Below are 17,326 nucleotides of genomic sequence, written 5' to 3'. Positions count from 1 at the left end.
TGACAGGGCCCGCTGTCAACCGCTTTTACCAGAGTTTGTAGCACAAACAATCTGGATTTACAGCAACGACTGTATCTAAAGAAGGGTTAGAGTCCCCAAGTGTTAAAGGGTTAGAGTCCCCTTAGGGTTGGAGTCCCCTAAGGATTAGAGTGCCTCAGTAACTAAAGCGGGGATAGAGTGGGAGATGGGGAATCAAAGGAGTAAAATAAGCAAAGGTGGGAGACCTGCCTGTTTTTATTTTCTATTTAATTTTTAAAACTTTTTTATATTTCCCTGTTGCTGTTAAGCACTTTGAATTACCTTGTTGTTGAAATGTGCTATACAAATAAACTTGCCTTGCCTTGGTTGAAGATACTTGGAGACGTTTCGCCCCTCATCCATGAGACTTCTTCAGTTCTGAAATGACTAGTAGGGAAACCCAGCTATTTAACCTCTGAGGGGTTGTTGCCCAAGATGATCGATGCCGCTGGTTCGTTAGTGCTCCTGGCTGATGTGACGACGGTCGGTATGGTCGTCCAAGTCTGAACGACCATGGTGGTATCTTCAACCAAGTCCAGTTGCCCTTGACTTTAACCTTCTTTGGATAACTATGACCTGGATGACTGAGAACCTTCACAGACATCGTGCATAAAGATGGCACCTGTGACAGTTGATTTTTCATACCCAAAATGCAGTTACGCTCGTTATGATCAGGTCAGGCAAAGAGGGATTTTTTTCCCCCTTTATTTTGTTTAAAGAACAAAAAGCAAAGATTAGAGTAACATCTGAAGAAATAAATATAGTTTTGTGTAGTAAATGATAAAATCAATCGTGTTTATTGACCATTAAGATTTATCTTGATCAACCTGTAGGTAAGAAAACCACTAATGTTATGTTATGAATATATGGTGTTAGCAGTTAGCCTCATGGGACATTGCAGTATTCATGCTTTATATATCATGCTGATGTCATGTTACTTTCATGAATGTAATGCACCACCATTTTGTTTGATTCTCTATAGTTTTACTCCAACAGCAGGTGGAGCAAATGGGAGTCAAACTCACATTAGACGCTGAAAAAGTTCAGTGAAAAGTCATACGGAAGCCCAAAGAGGGTACTGGACATGTTGATCACGTGTACTCGCTTTGTTAACAACGTCCTCATCTTCATAAAGTTTCTGATCTCACACTTTTAAGAGTATAAGACTTTTTGTTGTGCAAGAATTTTGTTGTAATTGTTACAAATTTATCTATTATCTATTTATTTATTAAATATTAGGAAGAGAGATCACAAAATAAGTGTCTGACTGCAAATAAACAACACAAACTGTTTTCTTGAGACGGGGCGAATGGGTAGATCCTCAATTCTTCAACTTCCAATTCATTTGTTTTTCTTATCCGACTGTGACTAAAACCTTAATTCTACCTTCACCCAGACTGATTCAGGTTTGTGAACCTTCTCGTTCACTAAAATATAAGACGACTAGTCCTACTGTCCTACGCTTTGGACAGAAGTGGCTGCCAAATGAATAAATGTAAAATGACAGAAAAAACAACCCCTGGATTTCGACACAGCAAAGGTGTTTGGGGAAGGATTTTCCGACGCAGCTTGAAAATCACATTTTACATTTTTTTTTAAGTGACAGATTTTTCGGGTGAGGACAGTGCTTACATTGTTGTAAGTTATAATATAAACGGTTGCATTTGTCCGTGACGTACCGATATAATCTTTCATAACCTGGGGGTAGTCTCCGTTGAAGATGGGAGTGGCAAACCATCCCATGTAGAACTGGATGTATCTCTCTGCTGCCTCAATGTCCCTCTGGTTGGTGATGTCCACTGGTTCGCCCCAGTCAGCCGTTAGCGAGATCCCAACCAGGCCTGGAAACACACGGCAACTTTATTGTCCAGCATTACAGACGGTGTGTGTTACTTCAATCACATGAATAAAAACTACATTTTCTTTTCACCTTTTTGTTTGCTTCGCCACTGCATGTCATAGGTGTGCCAAACTTTAGCATGGGCCTGTTTCAAAGACAGAAAGGAAGTGTCACCTTGATGTTTGTTTATTACTTTAGTTTAGTTGACATTTTCAGAGGAAGGATATGAAATCACACATTGCTATAAAACTGTTAAAGCTGACTAACAAATAAATTATTGTGTCATTTTCGTGCACCGGCAGCCTTGGCACTTGTGTCAGGTGGAACGTACAACACAGTGTTATGGCACTTATTCTCAAAGGCTTCTCCTTAATCTACCATGTTATGGACTGCACCTCGTTTATATGTCACTTTGGGACAAATGTAAATATAGTACATAGTAGAATTACAAAGAGACGTGGTTGGCTGTCGCCTCCAACTTTATGCTAATCAGGTCATCATATTTAAGTTATACATGATATACATTAAGGTCATTATTTATATGTACTCTATAAATGATAAACATTATTTAAGAAATAGAAATGGGATAGGACCATATATATAATAAAATTTTAATTATTGAAAATTTTTACTGTTAATTTTATTGGTTATTCTTGTTTTTCTTTTGTACTTATCGGTTACAATTTCAAAATAAAATCAAATATAATCAGAATATTTGCCAGATAAATAAATATTATTCATTAATGTAATATTAATATTTAAAAACTAAATTCAGTCCATATAGTACAAAACCCAGAAATATTCAATTTATACAGATGTAAAACAGAAAATCCTCAAATTTAAAAAGATGGAAGCATCAAATGTTGGCCTTTTTGTGTGATGAATGACCGGTCAAATTGATAATTAGCAAATCATACATTAAAAAAACATCAAACATCCGCCGAGGAAGATCGTGTCATACAATAGAAAGCTTCAGAAGAGCTACTAAATGTTTTGCGATTGATTTGGGGCCAGTGTGGCTCGGGTTGTAATAGAGCATGACTGATACGGGTGATACAGATTTTGTTATTCGAGGATGTTAAAATCCGATATGTCTGCCGATTATTCTTTTTTTCCCCTTCTTTTCAAAAACACATAAAATAAACAAATATTATCCTTAACATTTGTTAGGTGTAGACGTTGGCAAAATAACGTGGCATAATGCAGTTTAATAAACTTTTATTGTTAGAAATAGCACTTTGCTGATCATGTCAGCTGATTGTTGTGTTTGGTGGATTTGTGGCAGGTGTTGCCAACAGGTAAGTTGCAGAGCACCCTCTGGTGGACAAACTATGCAACGACAACACTCATAACATGACTGAAGGATCCTCTTTCTATCTCTCTCTCTCCTTTTCTATTTTAATTGTCATTTATTGGCTGTTATAAACACAGGTACTAATTTATCTGCAATTAGCTCATTTCGGCCTCTAGTTTATCGGCTTCTAGTTTATCGGCCTCTAGTTAATTAGCCTCTAGTTAATTGGCCTCTAGTTAATTGGCCTCTAGTTTATCGGCCTCTAGTTAATTAGCCTCTAGTTAATTGGCCTCTAATTAATAGGCCTGTAGTTTATCTGCGTCTTATTAATTAGCCTCTAGTTAATCGGCCTCTAGTTAATTAGCCTCTAGTTAATTGGCATCTAATTAATAGGCCTATAGTTTATCGGCGTCTTGTTAATTAGCCTGTAGTTAATTGGCCTCTAATTAATAGGCCTGTAGTTTATCTGCGTCTTATTAATTAGCCTCTAGTTAATCGGCCTCTAGTTAATTAGCCTCTAGTTAATTGGCATCTAATTAATAGGCCTATAGTTTATCGGCGTCTTGTTAATTAGCCTGTAGTTAATTGGCCTCTAATTAATAGGCCTGTAGTTTATCGGCGTCTTGTTAATTAGCCTCTAGTTAATCGGCCTCTAGTTTATCGGCCTCTAGTTTATCGGCCTCTAGTTTATCGGGCTCTAGTTTATCGGGCTCTAGTTAATCGGCCTCTAGTTTATCGGGCTCTAGTTAATCGGCCTCTAGTTTATCGGCCTCTAGTTAATCGGCCTCTAGTTTATCGGCCTCTAGTTAGTTAATCGGCCTCTAGTTTATCGGCCTCTAGTTTATCGGCCTCTAGTTTATCGGCCTCTAGTTAGTTAATCGGCCTCTAGTTAATCGGCCTCTAGTTTATCGGCCTCTAGTTAGTTAATCGGCCTCTAGTTTATCGGCCTCTAGTTAGTTAATCGGCCTCTAGTTAATCGGCCTCTAGTTAATCGGCCTCTAGTTTATCGGCCTCTAGTTTATCGGCCTCTAGTTAGTTTATCGGCCTCTAGTTAATCGGCCTCTAGTTAGTTAATCGGCCTCTAGTTTATCGGCCTCTAGTTAATCGGCCTCTAGTTAGTTAATCGGCCTCTAGTTAATCGGCCTCTAGTTAGTTAATCGGCCTCTAGTTTATCGGCCTCTAGTTAGTTAATCGGCCTCTAGTTAATCGGCCTCTAGTTAGTTAATCGGCCTCCAGTTAATCGGCCTCTAGTTAGTTAATCGGCCTCTAGTTAATCGGCCTCTAGTTAGTTAATCGGCCTCTAGTTAATCGGCCTCTAGTTTATCGGCCTCTAGTTAGTTAATCGGCCTCTAGTTTATCGGCCTCTAGTTTATCGGCCTCTAGTTAGTTAATCGGCCTCTAGTTAGTTAATCGGCCTCTAGTTAATCGGCCTCTAGTTAGTTAATCGGCCTCTAGTTAATCGGCCTCTAGTTAGTTAATCGGCCTCTAGTTTATCGGCCTCTAGTTAGTTAATCGGCCTCTAGTTAATCGGCCTCTAGTTAATCGGCCTCTAGTTAGTTTATCGGTCTCTAGTTTATCGGGCCTCTAGTTAATCGGCCTCTAGTTAGTTAATCGGCCTCTAGTTTATCGGCCTCTAGTTAGTTTATCGGCCTCTAGTTTATCGGCCTCTAGTTAATCGGCCTCTAGTTAGTTAATCGGCCTCTAGTTTATCGGCCTCTAGTTAATCGGCCTCTAGTTAGTTAATCGGCCTCTAGTTAATCGGCCTCTAGTTAGTTAATCGGCCTCTAGTTTATCGGCCTCTAGTTAGTTAATCGGCCTCTAGTTAATCGGCCTCTAGTTAGTTAATCGGCCTCTAGTTTATCGGCCTCTAGTTAGTTAATCGGCCTCTAGTTTATCGGCCTCTAGTTAATCGGCCTCTAGTTAGTTAATCGGCCTCTAGTTTATCGGCCTCTAGTTAGTTAATCGGCCTCTAGTTAATCGGCCTCTAGTTAGTTAATCGGCCTCTAGTTAATCGGCCTCTAGTTAGTTAATCGGCCTCTAGTTTATCGGCCTCTAGTTAGTTAATCGGCCTCTAGTTAATCGGCCTCTAGTTAGTTAATCGGCCTCTAGTTTATCGGCCTCTAGTTAGTTAATCGGCCTCTAGTTAGTTAATCGGCCTCTAGTTAGTTAATCGGCCTCTAGTTAGTTAATCGGCCTCCAGTTAATCGGCCTCTAGTTTATCGGCCTCTAGTTAGTTAATCGGCCTCTAGTTTATCGGCCTCTAGTTAATCGGCCTCTAGTTAGTTTATCGGTCTCTAGTTTATCGGGCCTCTAGTTAATCGGCCTCTAGTTTATCGGCCTCTAGTTAGTTAATCGGCCTCTAGTTTATCGGCCTCTAGTTAATCGGCCTCTAGTTAGTTAATCGGCCTCTAGTTAATCGGCCTCTAGTTAGTTAATCGGCCTCTAGTTTATCGGCCTCTAGTTAGTTAATCGGCCTCTAGTTTATCGGCCTCTAGTTAGTTAATCGGCCTCTAGTTAATCGGCCTCTAGTTAATTAATCGGCCTCCAGTTAATCGGCCTCTAGTTAGTTAATCGGCCTCTAGTTAGTTAATCGGCCTCCAGTTAGTTTATCGGTCTCTAGTTTATCGGGCCTCTAGTTAATCGGCCTCTAGTTAGTTAATCGGCCTCTAGTTTATCGGCCTCTAGTTAGTTAATCGGCCTCCAGTTAGTTTATCGGTCTCTAGTTTATCGGGCCTCTAGTTAATCGGCCTCTAGTTAGTTAATCGGCCTCTAGTTTATCGGCCTCTAGTTAGTTAATCGGCCTCTAGTTAGTTTATCGGTCTCTAGTTTATCGGGCCTCTAGTTAATCGGCCTCTAGTTAGTTAATCGGCCTCTAGTTAGTTTATCGGTCTCTAGTTTATCGGGCCTCTAGTTAATCGGCCTCTAGTTAGTTAATCGGCCTCTAGTTTATCGGCCTCTAGTTAGTTAATCGGCCTCTAGTTTATCGGCCTCTAGTTAGTTAATCGGCCTCCAGTTAATCGGCCTCTAGTTAGTTAATCGGCCTCTAGTTAGTTAATCGGCCTCTAGTTTATCGGCCTCTAGTTAGTTAATCGGCCTCCAGTTAATCGGCCTCTAGTTAGTTAATCGGCCTCTAGTTAGTTAATCGGCCTCTAGTTTATCGGCCTCTAGTTAGTTAATCGGCCTCTAGTTAATCGGCCTCTAGTTAGTTAATCGGCCTCCAGTTAATCGGCCTCTAGTTAGTTAATCGGCCTCTAGTTAGTTAATCGGCCTCTAGTTTATCGGCCTCTAGTTAGTTAATCGGCCTCCAGTTTATCGGCCTCTAGTTAGTTAATCGGCCTCTAGTTTATCGGCCTCTAGTTTATCGGCCTCTAGTTAGTTAATCGGCCTCCAGTTAATCATCCTCTAGTTAATCGGCCTCCAGTTAATCGGCCTCTAGTTAGTTAATCGGCCTCTAGTTTATCGGGCTCTAGCTCGTAATCCGCTCGCACACTGCAGGTCTCCAATGTTCACATGTCAGCTGTTCGTTTGTTTATTTCATGATTTGCTCACTTTCTGCTCAGCATCTGCCCTCTTTTGGTTTGGATGTGCGTGCATCGGTTTGTAATCCGGCCTCGGCTCAGACAGATCAACACCAAACTGGACCGCCATCTCTTACCTTGATGATGTGGTGGGCAGCTTTGTAAGCTCCCGTTCCCTTCAGCTTCACTCCGGGTGCATGTTCCCCTGTTTCATATCCCTCCACAGCTATGGACTGAAAACACAAGACAACACTCTCTGATATCCAAGTCAAACATTACATCTGTTCACAACACAGTGAATGCACCGTTTCTCCTGACATACCCAAGGATTGTTGAAAGTGATCCAGTACTTCACTCTGTTTCCAAATCTTTCAAAGCACAAGTTGGCAAAGTCGTTGAAGTAGTTCACCATGCTGACGTTCTGCCAGCCACCGTACTTCTCCTGTAAGACCTGAGGAGTAAAACCGTATTAGTAGCCACACCTTTTCAATTTCAAAACAAAAGGGTTAGTGCTCACCTGAGGTAAATCCCAGTGGTACAAAGTAACAATGGGTGTGATCTTATTGTCCAGCAGCATGTTAATCAGGTCATCATAGTATTTGATTCCTTTCTCGTTGATGTGTTCACCTGAGGGAGAATTAATATCAATATTCACTAGCATGAAACATAACTTCTTTACAATTAGGGCTTCGTCTAATGATTATTTGTTTTTAACTGGGGTAGCTGCGGCTCAAGAGGTAAAGCGGGTTCCACTAATCGGATGATCGGCGTTTCAATCCTCCGGCTCCTCCGGTCTGCACGTCAAAGTGTCCTTGGGCAAAATACTGAACCCCAAATTGCTACGGATGCTGTTTAATTGGTGTGTGAGATGTAATTTCTGCATCAGCCTACGAATGTGTGTGAATGGGTGAATGTGACGTAGTTTAAAAAGCGCTTTGAGTGGTCGTAAGACTGGAAAGGCGCTCTACAAGTACAGACCATTTACCATTACATTTGAATTGTGGATTAATCTGTTTTTATAGGTCTATTTAAAATGTCAAAATCATCTTCATATTGCTTGTTTTGTTGGACCAACAGACCAAAACCCAAAAAGATTTAACAAATAATAATATAGAACAGAGAAAAGCAGCAAATCCTTACATTTCAAAAGCTGGAAGCAGCAAATGAAAATTAATGTCAGCTTATTTTCTGGTGACTTCACTTAGTAATCAATTTCCGCAAATAAAAATAGTAAATAATAGAATAAAATATAGAAAAGAATGAATAAAAATATAGAAATACTTTTCAGTCCACTTGGTAAAATCCTTGGCCAGGAGATGGAGAAACGATAATGGTTCAGCTTCATGTCTTTCATCAAGCTAATATCATCCTTAAAAACAAATCAGAAAATATTTTCACAGCAGGTAAAGACGAAATGGAAAAGATCAATGCTGGTTCTGGTTTTTAAAGATGTTAGTTTGCTTTCCTGCCGCTATGTAGGCTGTAATTCTCACTAACAGATGCTCCTGTAATTAAAGCTCATCTTTTTCCCGGAGATCTACTGATTATAAACACCAGTTCATGTGTTCACGTTATTACTGTTAACCTCACAGAACCTTCGAGCAGAGAGATCAGTCAGTACAATCTCATGCTCTGCAGCTGAAAGAACTTTACCTTAAGGTGTACTTTGACATTTTGACAAATATATGCTTGTTAGAGTTAAATTAGAACTTTAATTCTACTCTGGAACCAGGAGGTGATTAGCTTAGCTTAGCATAAAGACTGGAAACAGGGGGAAACAGCTAGCCTGACTCTCTGCAAAGCTGAAAAAAAGCTGCCTGCCTGCTCGTTTGTTTAGGCTTGCTTAAGAGCTTCTGGAAGTCAAATTTTTCTTACTTTTAGACAGACCAGGCTAGCTGTTTATTCCTCTTTCCAGTCTTTATGGCTGTAGCTTCATATGCATCGTACAAAGACTGGTATCAAACTTCTCAAGTAACTCTCAGTAAGAAAGAGAATAAGTATACTTCCCAAAATGTTGAACCTTCTAAATTCGAGTGGAGATCCAGATACCAAAGATACCAAAATGTCTGTAAAATGATGCGAAAGACATCTAGAATATTTCCATTTGAGGGAATGGTGTAGCCATAAAAACATGGATTTGAATCTTTGGATCTTGGATTCGAATATCTCACTCAGTGTAAACATCATATAGCTTCAATCAAGCGCTGTAATGGGGCCATACAGAATACGGTCAGTGTGGAGAAAGATGATTGTTCTAACCCTAAATTTACTACATTTAAACTAAGTTAATGTTTAATTGAACTCAGTAAAACATTTCTTAATTTCAGATGCAACATTTTCTTCTGCATGTCACCTTGAATTTGTAGTAGCCCTCACACGAGGAGTCTCCCGTGTCATTTGAGAATATTTTCCCCTTTTTGTGGGCAAATGCATCCCAGATGCTCATTCCTTTTCCGTCTATGTTCCAAGCTCCTTCAGTCTGATAGGCAGAAGTTCCAGCTCCCCAGGAGAAACCTGCAGAGGAAACCAAAGCAAACAGTACATGTCAACACCTTGTCAGTGACTTTGGTAGTTTGTGAAACTATTTTGTGTTTAATCATATGTCATACCAGTTGGGAAGGTGCCATAATAGAAAGACGTTCTCTCGTTCTTCGTCCAGTCAAAGTCCTCACTGGCTGACACACACAGCACCAGTGCAAGCACATGGTACGGCCTCAGGGTGCACCACTGCAGCATCGTGATCTTCGGCAAGCAGCTCACTGTCTTCGGTTACTAAAGGAAAGTAAAAACCCAGTTTGAATCTCACAGCTATCATGACGTACGTGCTAATGTTAATGTGTAGGCATCCGAAACCTGTCAAAACAGCTGCAAGGCTGCATCTCCTGTTAGTCTACCCTGAGCCAGACAAGTGGAGGACAGATACACAGATATGTTGAAGTAAAAGATTCAGAAACTCACGCACTCACGTGTCAGGTGTCCACAGGTTTTGAGTAAAACCATTCTAACTCAAACCCCAAACCTCAGGATCGTTTGTTAAATTTCCAGTGAAAAAAAGAGCCGGTCATTATCGGACCTCGTGGATATAAAGAAATAATCTAGTTTCATTTCAGCCAGCTGTAAGACACGCTGACACAAAATGCTATCAGAGACAGAAAGTAAGCCAGCTTGTCAAGCACAGTCAGGATGAGCGACATTTCAAGGGGTTGTTTATCTTCAGTGGTGCAAAAGATGACCAAGATTAAAAAAAATAAGTGAGTGAAAATGATAAAGTTGCCTGAGAGTCCTCCTGCCAAAGCCTGTGCTGTTTCCCTCCCTACATCTGTCCCTTTGCTCAGTGTCTGTCTCAGAACCACATATAGATGTCTGACCTGCTGCACGTCCTGCATTTGTCTCCGCTGGAAACTGCTCCAAAATACGAGAAACGTCCCCAAGCTTCTGGACCTAGTCGACGTTCCCCAGTGTCACTGAAAGGTTCACTGCCAATGTCACAAAAACAAAACAGAGTGAAGCATCCAGGACATTTTCTGCTATTCATCAGCCCACATACAGCAACAAGCACCCCCCCCACACACACACAGTGAATACCGCTCCATTTGAAGTCAGTGAAGTGTGAGCGTGAATTTGCTGGGGCAAACAGATCTTTTGGAAAAAGGAGGGATTTTGACACTGTAAGCAAAGTTATCGTTAGAAAGCCCGATGCATGTGCAGCTCGGTCTCAGAGCATTTCATGGCTTTAAAACATAACACAAAATATCGTCACTGAAGGCGCACGCGTGGGTCTAGTTAACAGTAAAAAGCAAGTCGAAATCAAAAGATGAAGCATACTAGAAACAGGTGCATCAGTATTTACAGTTTATTCTCAATCTTATCATCCTGTATTTGTATCAAGCAAAGCGGCGGCCTTCACATACGCAATAACAGAAACATCTATACGGTGTCACGTAATCCAGTAGTCCTGCAAATATGTACTACATCATGTGAAGTTCCACATGTAGATTTTGTCTTTTGAGTTCAGTATGTGGTTCAGTTTGCATAATATTTGTCCCCAAGAGTGGACGAAGGTGCAAGAATAAAATGTCAAAATATGTATTTCAAAATCAGCTGGTGGTTTGAAGTCACTGCCTGCACCTACATACTGTATGTGCATATAATTAGGCATTCATCTACCATGAAAACAAGTTCAGAAACAACACTGCGCACTGAATTCAGTTTCAGTGTCTTAACAGAAGCCCTATAATATAATACATTACTATATAATGAGTGCATTTGCATTAAAATAGCATTACTGGATTTACATACCGTGAACAAGCTCTCTAAAGAAGATGTACACAGTATACAAGGTATTCAGTCATGCTACACCCAGTTACATACAGTCTTAAATACAGGGATAAATAGATTTGAATATATAGAACAGAGAGTGGGTTAGTGGCTAGCTGTCCTCCACTCGCATTTTATGGCTTTGTATGTCTCGTATTATGAGCCTCTGTGTTTTAACAAGTACCTGATATTGTACTATAATGGTGTCCTATGTGAAGTTAATGTTGTCAATAACTGAGTGACTCTGTAGCATCTGTCCACGACTGCAAATATAACGTAACTCTAACTCATTAACAGCAATGTTTGTTGATGTGCACTGAGGATAAAAGCTGTCATATATCGTTCACCTCTTGGTAGCAGGGTTGTCTCTGATAACGGCTCGCGCTCTTTTCCTGCACCTGACCTGATATACTGTGAATCTCATCCAGGTGTGGCTGACTGGAGGCCAACTGAACATTTTTACTTTTGGTACCAAACTGCACTATTAAACTTCCTGTGAGAACACAACTCGCATAATATAAAATAATGGCAATGGAGCAAGACGCTTAACCCCTCGTTGCTCCAGAGGCGTGCGACCTCTGACATGTATAGCAATTGTAAGTCGCTTTGGATAAAAGCGTCAGCTAATGAGTAAATGTAAATTAACTGATTATAATAGAAGCTACATATCATATATGAAGGAGTAGGAAACAACACAAGAGATTTAAAAACTTCACTTCACAGGCCCCGCAGATATGACAACAGCTTCATCCTTTTTTATTAAAAACATTTTCTAATATGAAGAAATTGTACAGAATTATTTTATTACACCTTACATACGTTTATTTACTTTATATTGTAATTCTATTACTGATACTGATATCTACTCTGTACACCCTGGAGGAGGAATTCATCCTTTATAGCTCTTTCATTTCCAACTCCAAACTGAAGTCTAAGTGCGTCGCATATTGTTCAGATTGTAAAGCCCGAGAGACGACTTAGTGATTTCAGGCTGTATAAATAAAATGGCCTTGATTTGACTATCAAAGAACATTTAATGAAACAATATGTCGGATATGTAAATGATGTTTACATCACATCACTAAGATTTAAATTGAAACAAGACCCCTGAACCATCAGGTGCTGGTCACCAGTTACACAAATCTGCAGCAGTGGAAATGTCTGAAGACTCATTGACAGCCCCCCCCCCCTGCAGAGTCAGTGCAGCCCTCCTCTGGGTCGTGACCTCTTCAGTGAATACAGTGAGCTGGAGCTGGCCGCGCACAAAGCATGAATACAACCATTATCACAGGGTGCATTGTTTACAGAGCAAAAAAAAGAAAAAATGCTGAATTGTTCAAAGCCAAAACTGTTGGCACTGCACTCTCACATTTACATGTCAGTGTGCAGTTTGTGTACAGAAGCTCTGTTCTCTCTGCTTGTTGTGTTTGTATATCTGCAGGCACACATCAATTTCAAATGCTCTGCGTGTATGTTTTTTTTTGTGCTCCGCATGCGGTTGCAGTGTTCGCGGCTGATGATGTGTATGTGTGAACAGAGAAGACAACATGACCATGGTTGTGTGTTTAGCATATCAATGGCGCCCAGGGCCCCGACGACCGTTGCAGAACCACTCTGAGCTTTCTAGTACCGCTCGGCTCACCTCAACTTGCTGTATTTAAGGGGCTTTCTTGTTGCCTCACAGAGCTGACATGAACATCTTTACTAAGGTCCCAGGATTAGCCCAACAAACCAGGTATGTTGAGAGCACCGTGCACCAGCTGGGGCCCACAGAGTGTCGAGGTGGGTGGGCCAGTGGTGCCTCCACATCCCACCTCCTGCTGGTTCTCATGCTCTGTGATTCCGCCACCACCAGTTTCCCAAAATCACCTGAAGAGTGATGGCTCGTTGTAGGAGACACACACACATACTGTACATTTTAGGTGCAAGTCGACGGTTTTAATCGGAAAGACTGAAGCACAGCAATACTTTTAAATCAGCGTGAGTCGTAATCTGTAACAGTTGGGAATAGAAATGAAAACAGGCTCTAAAAAAAAATGTTTGTTGACCAAAATGACACAAGAGATGACATTTTCAGTGGTTTCATTTCCACACACCATCATTAGTTTCTTTGTGACTGTGACTTTAATTTTTGAGCGGTTTGTTTGGGGTATAATTATTCATTAAAATGCTTCTAATATCTACAGCAAGCTGGGGTCTGTGCTCCAACGTGCCTTCTACGGGTCCAGTGGGAGGGTGAGTCAAGTGGCGTTTCCATATTGATGTGGTTTTAAACCTACGGTATTGAATTGTGAGTGTGTATCAACATACTTCATCATTTTTCCTGCGGTATCTCTGCCCTCAGGTGACCCTTTTCGAGCAGCGGAACTTCGCCGGCAGGCGGCTGGACCTGAGTTCTGACTGTGTCAGGCTCAGTGACAAGAACTTCCCAGAAAGATGTAACTCTGTGCAGGTGGAGGGCGGAGCGTAAGTCTTACACCACCGCCTAGAGTCGACAACAGGTCACTGCAGCACACACAGGCTTACAATAGAGACAAGGGAAAGAGGAGATGAAGTTAACAGCAAAGTATCTGAAGCCTTCTCGTCACCTTTCTGTGGACTTCAATAATATTTTTTCATAATTTTATCAAACTTCAGGGAACTCCAAGAGTTTAAAAGTAAATGTAGTTAATTATACCAGATACCTAAAACCCAGTGGTCCAGACGGTAATCAACAAATATGTATTTGTATTTGAATTCCAGCAGAAGAGTTTTGTCAATCTGTGTTTGAGCAAAATTAAATATATCATTAATTAATTTCAATTAATAGCGCAGGCTTTTAATTGCTTCAATCGCTGAACTTACTATCCCTATATTTGGAATATGACATGTGACAGTTAATTCATTTCACACAAAACTCTTGCTCAGCAAAGACGGGAAATAGGCTACTATCAAATTGTTTATTTTGACCAGCGTGAATATTACTTTTAGAAAAATTACCATACAGAAAATCTGAATTGTAAAATTAATTGAACGATTAAATTGTGGAGAATCTAACGGATGTACGGCGTGTTGAATGTCTAAGCAGCTTGGAGCAGCAAGCGACCTGGTTGGCGTTCAGAGGTTTTATAAATCCAAAGAACTTATAATATTATAATGTACTACAAAAAACAGACCAGGCTTCTAATTGAGACCTGCGGTTATTTGTCAAAACGTGTTGCCACACCAGTAAAAGGGGACAGGAGTCTAATTGGGACTAAGCTTTAAATTGAAGTTTGGTGGACGGATGAGCCTTGGACCAAGAAAACATAGAGATCTTAAACTGTGGTTTTAACAATAAGACAATTAGTCTTAGGAAATGAATCCAAATCTAGTCTGTATTCAGTTAAAAAGCAGGTGAAATTAAAATTTTTGTTTTTATCTTCGCCTGAAAGAGAAAAAAAAGATATATAAAATAACACACACACAACTGCGTGTTTTTTAAAATGTCTGGGATACATGTAACCACATATGTAAACATGTAGTTAGGACCTAGTTCGCAGCAAAATCTAGTCACTGAAATGCTGTTGAAACGACGAGTCATATGTAGCCCTGATATACATTTTGATTAACACATTTGTACGACAACTCATCATATCATGGACAGTTATAATGGTCTAATTGTTGAAATTCAAATTTCGAATCATCACAATTTGTTCTGTCTACCAAACGTAATGGAGTCCGGTTTATATTTTATTCTGCTCAGAGACAGATCTACCTTAAGGCCTGCAGGTTGTGTAAACTTTTGACAGCAACACTGTTCAGCATTTTTCTGCTAGTATGTTTTTTTGTTTTTTTTTGTCATGCTGCTGCTGTGTGCATGCGTCTTTGACTTTTCTTTCTCTTCTTCTTCTTCGCTCTTGCACAGATGGATCGGTTACGAGCACGAGAACTTCCGGGGCCGTCAGTACCTGTGGGACATGTCCGAACGGGGAGAGTACAGCTGCTACGACAAGTGGTGCGCTCAGCTGGACCACGTGTCCTCTGTCCGCGCTGTCAAACAGGTGACACATGAAGCTGGCAAAAAACACAACAACATACAGCCATTACAGGTGCAGACAAACAGATCTGTATAAACCGTGTGAATACTGTGGGTCTTGGTTTTAGCCTCTAAAGTCACACCTGCTTCATCAGTAACAGCTATCTGACTTAAACAAATCTCAAAGCATATATTTAAATCTACAAACCAGGTAGAGACAGTTGTTGTAGGTTTGTTAGTAAAGTCTGCCCACAACACTGGAGTTAAGCACACACGCGGCGTGTCAATAAAATGCATGTTGGGTACCTAAAGTGTTAAAAAAAGGGAGTCAGAAATAAAATAATTTAACTGCTAAATACTTAATCAGTAGTTACATTGTGAAGTCATTATAAAATAAAGAAAAAAAATTATTAGTTTTTATTTTACATTTCTGTTGTTTTTGGGGAGAAAAACATTAGGCTGGGAAGAAGAGAGTGCCTTTATAGCTATATAAATGTTTACCTTTTTTTAAATAACTATAGCAAAAGTTTAGTTTTAGCATCCAGTGAGGATCCATCTGATGTGTGAAAGTGTCACATGTAGGCTTTTAGTTCTAGCTTCCCCCAACTGTCCCTGTACTTCTTTCCTTCTACCTATAGCTACCAAGTACTTCATTGGAACCCCGCATGTACAAAATGTGTACGCTGTAATTTGCGAGCTGTATTGGAAAGTGTCACAGCGTTAAATCAGATTAGCAAGAATCCGACAGAATTTACACAGAGCTGTGCACTTTGGGAAATAATAAACTAGACATATAGCTGTATTTCCCCAAAACACCTACTACATGCATTTGAGATGAAACTTATTTTATATGGTAAACAATATAAGGTAAAACTGCACAATGATCTTAGACTCCAGAGGAATAATTAAGGAGTTTGGTGTGAACGTATTCTGTTCTGCAAAGAATCAGAATACCTCTGCAGTACCTGATGGCCAATTATTGTTCAGAAACATTCAAGCATTCCCCCACTAGCAGTTTTTCTGTATATTCCTGGTGTTTTCAGGACAACAACCCTGCCAGAGCTCAGCTGTTTGAGCGAGGCAGTTTCTCTGGTAAGAAGATGGAGATCCAGGATGACATCCCCAACCTGATGAGCCGGTACAACCTCAACAGAGTCGCCTCCATCCGCGTGCTCGGAGGAGCGTAAGTGCAACATCTGTCGACACATTATCAATCAGGTGTATGTACATCGTGGCGTCCTCAAGTGCAGCGTGCAATATGTTCGTGGTTGTTATGCAGGCGAGAACAATTTGTACATCTTTTGGGTAAGTCTGAGTAAAGTCTCAAACAATCTCACCACAAGGTCCGTTTATTGGCTGTCCTGGAGTTTTCAATCACATGATCCTCCTCTTCCTCAGAATTTAGTTTGCTCACATCTCATTGAATTGTAATGTTTAAATTTCACTGTTAAGACGTTTTGTCTGTATTGACTTCAAAGCTAAAAGGTTATTCTTGGTTGGCAGAATACAGTATAACACAATCTGCTGATAGAGACTGAGATATGACCAAAGGCTCCAGCACAGCTACTAAATGAACCTTGTGGTGAGATCGATTTCTCACAAGCAGTTTCCAAAGTCAAAAATTAACTTCGACTTTTCAAATTGATCAGGTTTCAATCTTAGAGCTGACCATTAAAATCATAGCATTTGACTTTTTCCTGAATTTTTAGTCCCAGTAACTAGATATCCACGTCAGTTTTATTTCATTGCTCCAGGATTTTACCAGGTCATAAGTTAATTAGTAAGTTAGGCAAATAATTAGTCTGAGTGAATATATATTTATAGGAGATTGACTTGATTTAATAAAAGTGCTTATTGCCACAGCCAAGTTATGTTTTAAATGTCTGAGCCACTTACACTGACCATATATGGTAGAACACAGCTAGAACATTTGACAACATTAAGCGTTGCATTTTCCTTAAGTCGACCGGCTGTCAGTTTGTGTGACTAAATTCTGACTTGAGCCTCCATGATTCAGTCAAAGCTATTAAAAAAAAAAAAAAACACACACTCAGACACTGCTGTGATCAAATAGCAGCCTTTGGAATAGTAGTCACTGATCTAACCCCCCCCCCCCCCCCATGTTTGTTGTGTGCAGATGGGTGGTCTATCAGGAGCCAAACTACAGAGGGCCTCATTATGTCCTGGAGAAGCGTGATTACAACAACTTCTCTGACTGGGGCAGTCAGAGCAACACCGTGGGCTCCATGCGCAGAGTCCGCTTCAACTAAACGCCATCGCCGAAGTCCTGCCAACACGAAGCCTGTCAGCCGAACACTTTGTAATAAACTGTAAAAAGACAA

General features: G+C 40.4%; 2 protein-coding genes across 2 annotated transcripts in view; one reads left to right on the top strand and one right to left on the bottom strand.

Annotated features, from left to right (window-relative positions):
- LOC119884550 (lactase-like protein) overlaps positions 1–9,406 on the bottom strand; it is an 11,750-nt gene extending 2,344 nt beyond the window's left edge. Inside the window, exons 1-7 of the mRNA XM_038694937.1 lie at positions 9,280–9,406; positions 9,047–9,184; positions 7,188–7,297; positions 6,993–7,121; positions 6,808–6,903; positions 1,949–2,003; positions 1,698–1,859 (exon numbers count right to left, since the gene is read on the bottom strand). Of these exons, the coding sequence (XP_038550865.1) occupies positions 1,698–1,859; positions 1,949–2,003; positions 6,808–6,903; positions 6,993–7,121; positions 7,188–7,297; positions 9,047–9,184; positions 9,280–9,406 (817 nt within the window). The remainder of the gene's footprint in view (positions 1–1,697; positions 1,860–1,948; positions 2,004–6,807; positions 6,904–6,992; positions 7,122–7,187; positions 7,298–9,046; positions 9,185–9,279) is intronic.
- LOC119884548 (gamma-crystallin N-like) overlaps positions 1–17,326 on the top strand; it is a 25,168-nt gene extending 7,842 nt beyond the window's left edge. The window contains exons 3-7 of the mRNA XM_038694936.1: positions 13,174–13,222; positions 13,332–13,453; positions 14,874–15,009; positions 16,028–16,167; positions 17,122–17,326. Coding sequence (XP_038550864.1) covers positions 13,174–13,222; positions 13,332–13,453; positions 14,874–15,009; positions 16,028–16,167; positions 17,122–17,254 — 580 coding nt within the window. The 3' untranslated portion in view covers positions 17,255–17,326. The remainder of the gene's footprint in view (positions 1–13,173; positions 13,223–13,331; positions 13,454–14,873; positions 15,010–16,027; positions 16,168–17,121) is intronic.

This window comes from Micropterus salmoides, unplaced genomic scaffold, assembly GCF_014851395.1.
Source record: "Micropterus salmoides isolate LMB-PRFRI ecotype aquatic unplaced genomic scaffold, ASM1485139v1 Ms_hic_scaffold_3521, whole genome shotgun sequence".
NCBI lineage: Eukaryota > Metazoa > Chordata > Actinopteri > Centrarchiformes > Centrarchidae > Micropterus > Micropterus salmoides.
This window is presented reverse-complemented; position numbering and strand designations above follow the sequence as displayed.